Source organism: Trematomus bernacchii, unplaced genomic scaffold (genome assembly GCF_902827165.1).
Source record: "Trematomus bernacchii unplaced genomic scaffold, fTreBer1.1, whole genome shotgun sequence".
Lineage (NCBI taxonomy): Eukaryota > Metazoa > Chordata > Actinopteri > Perciformes > Nototheniidae > Trematomus > Trematomus bernacchii.
In genome coordinates, this window is record NW_022987648.1 from 10,104,625 (window position 1) to 10,110,929 (window position 6,305).

A 6,305-nucleotide genomic window follows, 5' to 3' on the forward strand; every position below is an offset into this window, starting at 1 on the left:
AGAGGAGATCAGTAGGGAAGGGATGAGAAATATTGGAATAATCCGAATCTGTTGTTAAGGCCAATAAATTGTGTAGGTCACATACGGGTAATTTCCACCTGTTGCATTTCATATACTGTACATACATAATGTAGGCTTAAAACAAGAACAATGAAGTTGAACACAATTGAATATATAAAAATCAAATTAACTCACAATGACAGAATCTTGTTAATGAAATTTGTCGAATGGGAAAAATAACTATGAGAATAAGAAACCAAGTATACAAGTATACAACACAAAACATCAATAATGGCCTTTTTCTATCAAATGTTTCATGTGGAACCTACTTGAGCAGGTCTCCCTTGAAAAAGAGATCAATGATCTCAATGGGATACAACCTGGTTTGAAATGAAATGAAAATATAGCTTCCTTATTTCCAGTATTACTTACTTATTTCTGACCGCATGTAAAAAGGTGGTGTTTGACAATGACCACCTCAGTATGAATGAATTCATCTAAGTTCTAGCCACAGCTCAAATAATGTGTCTGATTGAGTGGGTGGTTAGTCTTCTTTATTTATAGTACACAGCTTTGAAATACCTGTTTGGCGAGTTCAGTTAAAGGAGAAAGTGCACTACAAAAGAGAAGGCATATTGAAGTGGTGTTCACAGGTGCTTGTTGCTTCACGCTGTCAAGGTAAGACTCCGAATATATGTGAGAGACTGGAATGACCATTTCCCTTTAGACTACCAAAGTATTTTCTTAAAAAGCAATGGGCCTCAGGCATGATACTGACTAAAAAAAGGTTGTATATTTTTAAGTGACTGGTTAAATACTACTACTTGTGTTTTTTAAGTTGAATTTATTGTGATATGGTTAGGGTTAGGGTTAGGGTGATAAAATGTATCCGTTTTAGTTCAAACAAATACAAAGGCTTGGTCAGTCAGTAAATCAACAGTGTAAAAATACTTTGCCATTTTATTTACAATGAAGAAATATGATAAATATGAGAAGAACTGCAGCTCACAAACAACAGTATAACAGGTCGTCGCTGGAGATTTTAGAAACTGTGAAGAGGTTGTACAAATATATGATTTTACGTTTTGATTCTGAACTTTGAGTGCCAGCCTTGTCAAGCTGGTTTAGTGAGTTGACATTGCAAAGCCGAACAGCCAATATTTAAAGGAACATATAATTACATTTCATCTATTTTTTTCTTTCTTTCATTGCAGTTCTCTTAAGGACAGGAAGAGATGCTTCGTTTGGTCTTATTCGCTTTGTTCATTGGTCTCTGTGCCAGTGCTGGAGAACAGAAATACAGGAAAACGAAGACTGAGTCTTTAGCAAGAGGTGGGTGAACCTGCTTTGTTTTTACAGTGGTTGCTTCCTTTCCAATCATGGTTGAATGAATACAACAAATTAGTTAAGTATTAAGGCACATAAATAAAGTCCTGAATTCAAATTGTAGTTGTCATTAAAGGGGCCCTATATTATGCTCATTCTCAGCTTCATATTTGTATTCTAAGCCTCTACATGTTTACATGCATGCTTTAATGTTCAAAAAGGTCATACTGCCTGTGCTGCAGCACCCCTTTTCACCCTCTGTCTGAAACCAGAGCCCAGTCTGCTCTGATTGGTTAGCTGGCCGGCTCGTTGTGATTGGTCAACATCTTAGAGATGTCCCGCCCCTTAGCCTATCACAAATAATGTGTTTGAGCGCTAGCCAATAGAAGCGTAGGTGTTACATAGTGATGTTACGGAAGTAAACAAATGGAAATCTTTCAGGCAGGGGGGGATTGTGCGGGAGAGAAACAGGGAAGGGAAAACCCCAAAAGGCATAACAGGGCCCCTTTAAAGAGATTCAATATTGTAATAATTTAATGAATGATAGTCGTATGCAGCATGCATTCATCACTGTTTTTAACCTGCAGGATGGGGGGCAAATATTCGCTGGGTGAACAATTATGAAGAGGGTCTGTTCAATGCAGCTATGAGGTAAGACTCTGCACCTTGATAACATCCTTACATATCTGTTGACTCTGTTTGGATATGAGTTTTGGCAGTTAGAACAGAATGTAAACATATATGAGCAATGTGTACACTTTAATTTCTTAATGTGCATTGTCTTAATTACGCATAAACGTATTCCTACAGCTCCTAAAAATACTGATATATATATTTGTATATATATTGAAGATTCTTTGATATATTGAAGATTATTTGATATATTTTAAGAGTTTGATGTTCTTAAAAGTACTGTATGTTTCAATTGTTTAATACTTTTGTAAATACTGTACCAAATGTTATATGCAATCCATGACAGAACTTTATTTTCATCCTGATGCTCACACAAGCATTAAGAGGTGACCTTAAGTTGGGGATAAAATATTGTATAATGCAAAACTACATCTGATTATTGTATCATATCATCATCATCATCATTTTATTTATTCACATGTTTAATAAATAGTACAATCATAAGACATAATGGAGATATGTGAAATGGGACACCCCGATAAGCTGAAGCTTGATAATAGGTATTATTAACACATGCTATTTTTCTTATTAAATCTGGTATTAGGACTTTGGTTTCAGAGGGATTATGTTGCGTCACACTGCATCACACCCATCATTGTGCTTATTGTGTTGAGGAATGTGTTTATCTGTGATTTAACCCCCCCCCCCCCACACGCAGTGTGAAGCCTATGATGGTCATCCATCATCTTCTGAACTGCCCGCACAGTCAAGGTACTTCACTCACTCTGCTTTATAACATCTGAAAATATGGATGTAAAACTGCAAAGCATATCTGAACTGTCTTTTTAATGCCAGGTTTGGACTTGGTTTCACGGGGAACACAATGGGTGCATTCCTATGTACCTGCCAAGTAGACAATGCACACAGATTTGAGTCCTATCCATTAATCACGGAGCTGGTTTCCTGGGTGTAGCCTCAATGGAAGTCTCCACTGGTGTTTTCTTAACATATAAACAACAAAGACTACAGTACAGGGCAAAACCTGGCTTTTACTGTCCTCTGGTCTGAGGTACACATATCTTACAGCCTGCCTTTGAACGCCTGAACATACCAGTGCTCATCATATCTTACATTTGTAAATAATTATTGTGTAATCTCTGGTAAGAAAACTATCTTTAAGTCCAACCTGCAAAACTTGTTCCTGATTTGACTAACTGTCAAAAAGTACAAAAGGCCAGAAGTTTATTAACACAAACTGTGATAACTGACATTTGAATAACTGACATGACCACATGTACAATCATTGAGTGCATATGTACTCATTTTTTGACTTTTTATAGCAATGGCATGCATTTCTCGGGTGCAAATTAATTATTTTTATAAAGATGTATTGAATACTCATTCTAACTGAGGTCTAAAACTATATATTTTTAAATAGTTTTCCAAATGAATCCTTATCAGTGTTCCTTCCTTGATTGTGGCTTAATTAAAACATTATTAGAAATACCAATGTTCTGTAAGTGGGTCTTTAGGAATCCCATTCACCCAGTTTTAGCCTATGCAGTTTGAAAAGATACAATCAATTAAATAGATAAAAGGTTTGCCATCCAAATGTTTTTTACAGCACTGAAGAAGGCTTTTGCTGCTGATAAGACCATCCAGAAAATGGCCAAAGAGGATTTCATCATGCTCAACCTGCTGGTAAGTGCATAATACTTCAAATGACTGAAGAATAGCATCTAGAAATAAGTATCAGCAGATTACTTTATGCACACTTTCTTTGCAAGAAAAAACATAGTATTTACATCTTATTTTAACATTGGTTTCTTCTGCTTTATATCTTAATACTTTTAATGTTTTTTGGTAAAGCACTTTAAGTTAACTTAGATTGCGTATATATGTATTTTACAGGTAGAGACTGAGGACAAGAATTTGGCCCCTGATGGCTACTATGTTCCCAGGATCCTCTTTATTGGTAAAAACTGACATCATAATATACAATGTATTCATACATGTTAAGTCTAATTGGACCGTTATCTTAAATAATGAATGTTCTCTATGGTTTTAAATTAAATCTGTCTTCAAATAGCAACACTTACTTACAATGCTCTCCCTTTCTTAACTCTCTGGCATCATTCTAATGAGCTCAACACATCTCAACCCCAAAGAAAGTCACAGTGTATCGGATATTTTCATATTTTTTAGACACAAAAAATCACACAGTAGATTTTATGTCTAGCAGAAAAAGGATTTGGGTATAACGGATACTAATGAAAGGGAAAGGGATATGGGCTTACAGACTCAGTAGTTATGTATCCTAATGATCGTGTGGGAAGTGTCGGGTAAACTAGGAGTTCTAGATTCAGTTTTCCTCCAGAGATTTCACCACATGGCTTCTCACTGAAACTGACACGTGTCACCTGTATCACTTTATTTTCACTCTCACTGCAGATCCATCTCTGGCAGTGCGCACCAACATTGTAGGAAGGTACAAAAACCTCGCCTACGCCTACGAGCCTGGAGACATGAAAGTCTGTGAGTTACTGTCCCCTCTTTCTGGGGGGTGGGGGGAGGGCTGCACACCTCACCCGTCACTGTGAAGACAGGCTTAGCCCCTATTATGTATTAACATTATCTGTCCAAGTTTTCTGCTTTTACATGTTCTAAACATCTTTATTGTATAGACGTGGATTAGGGCCACATGTGATTTATTTTAGATGAGATCAAAAGTGAATTTCTTTTTGAAATTTGAGAAAAAAAGTGTATCTGTTAATTAATATTAAACTTTCTGTTAAACTGTTTACATAAGGGTTTCATATGGTTTCTCATGCAGGTATATAGTTAATAAATCTAAGCATAATTTTGAGACCTATAACCCTCCTCTGGTGATGGAAATATTTCACCCAGAGTTGCTCTGACACCTGAGGCTGTATATTTTAGTTTAAGGCTAATGTTAGCAAGCGCACATCCTCACAGTGACAATGCTGACATTTAACGTGATAACAATTTTTTCAAAGTACTAAACACTAGTGTTGTAGTCAAGAACCCCTTAACCGAGACCAAGTCATGACAAAGACCGGAGTGTACCGAGACCAAGACAAGACCAAAACTTTAGGAGGTTTAGCTTGCAAGTAACTGACGCTAGCTCTGAGAAATAACCTTGCAGCACATACTTTTGGTAGGTAGGCTATATATAACGTTATGGCTCTAAATATGATTTAATATGAGCTAAAATATGGCCTAGGACAGCAAATAGGTCAGGGACGGCCCTGCATGTGGTCAAAAACTAAGTTAAACATTTGAAATACAGATGGTGCTGGAAATAAATGCAGGTACATTCAAGTTATTCAGATTCATCCTCTGTGGAACGTGAATATCTAAACCAAATTCTTTCCCAAGCCACATAGTAGAAGCTGGGATATTTTACTCACGGAAACTTCAACCTGTTGCTAAGACTAGTGGGAAGCTCAGGAGATCACTCAAGTTATAGGAATCATCCTCTGGGGATCATGAGTACATGTACTATCTTACATTCCAATGCAGTAATGTGTTGATGAGACATTTATAATAAAAGTGAATGTCCTTATTGTTTTAGTTTAAAACTTGATTTGGCTGTGAGCTTTTTGTCAGAAACAAAAAAGAGTAAAGTTCTTTGTTCTCATTTGTTCTCTTTTTTTTCAACAGTGGCTGAAAACATGAGGAAAGCCAAAAAGTTGATTCCGCACACTGAACTCTAACAGCTTCTCCATCCTCCAGTCATACTGGCAAACTGCTCAGGGGTCAGCACTGACACGTTTACATGCTCAGAGCACAATAAAACTAAAGTAACAACAAATATTGTCTTTTCTTTTTAACCCATAGTGTCAATAGAACATTGGGACTTTTATTTTTATTTTTATATTTTTTAAATGCCATCATTCCTACTTTTTTACTTATATTTCAACATAAATAACACAATGAACATGTCAAAAGGACACATTGGAAACCACATTTTGAAATTATTTTTATTTTCAGTGGATATTAACTAGTAATGTATTGAACCTATTAAAAGTACTGGCATGTTTTAAACACTAGAGGTCAGTGTAATAAAGATGTCTAATATCCTATGACTTCATTTCAATTTAACTCACATCAGCGCTTATGAATGTATTCAAGCATATTATGTAAGTTTGAATATATAAGTGAAATTGTGTTTATATTTAGAGCATAAGCAAAACTAATACAATGTGTATCATACCATTTACAATCAACTGTGTAATCATGCATTGACTGCAGTTTATCATCCTTTTAGAGTAGTGTATTCTACTGCGTGTTCCCCAAACATCTGATACAAGAAGAGCATCATG

General features: G+C 36.0%; 1 protein-coding gene across 1 annotated transcript; it reads left to right on the plus strand.

The window, feature by feature from the left end:
* The first annotated feature begins 594 nt into the window (after window positions 1-594).
* On the plus strand, window positions 595-5,794 carry LOC117485555 (anterior gradient protein 3-like). The gene is made up of 8 exons (XM_034134134.1): window positions 595-678; window positions 1,215-1,332; window positions 1,914-1,977; window positions 2,678-2,730; window positions 3,584-3,660; window positions 3,871-3,934; window positions 4,411-4,494; window positions 5,644-5,794. The coding sequence occupies exons 2-8, from the start codon at window positions 1,236-1,238 to the stop codon at window positions 5,694-5,696; spliced, it is 492 nt and encodes a 163-aa protein (XP_033990025.1). The 5' UTR covers window positions 595-678; window positions 1,215-1,235; the 3' UTR covers window positions 5,697-5,794.
* The last annotated feature ends 511 nt before the right edge of the window (window positions 5,795-6,305 follow it).

Coding starts and splice junctions, on each gene's coding strand:
- LOC117485555 (XM_034134134.1), top strand. CDS start 1,236: ATGCTTCGTTTGGTCTTATTCGCTTTGTTCATTGGTCTCTGTGCCAGT. Junction 3,661..3,870: donor TCATCATGCTCAACCTGCTG/GTAAGTGCATAA, acceptor TGTATTTTACAG/GTAGAGACTGAGGACAAGAA. Junction 3,935..4,410: donor TCCCAGGATCCTCTTTATTG/GTAAAAACTGAC, acceptor CTCTCACTGCAG/ATCCATCTCTGGCAGTGCGC.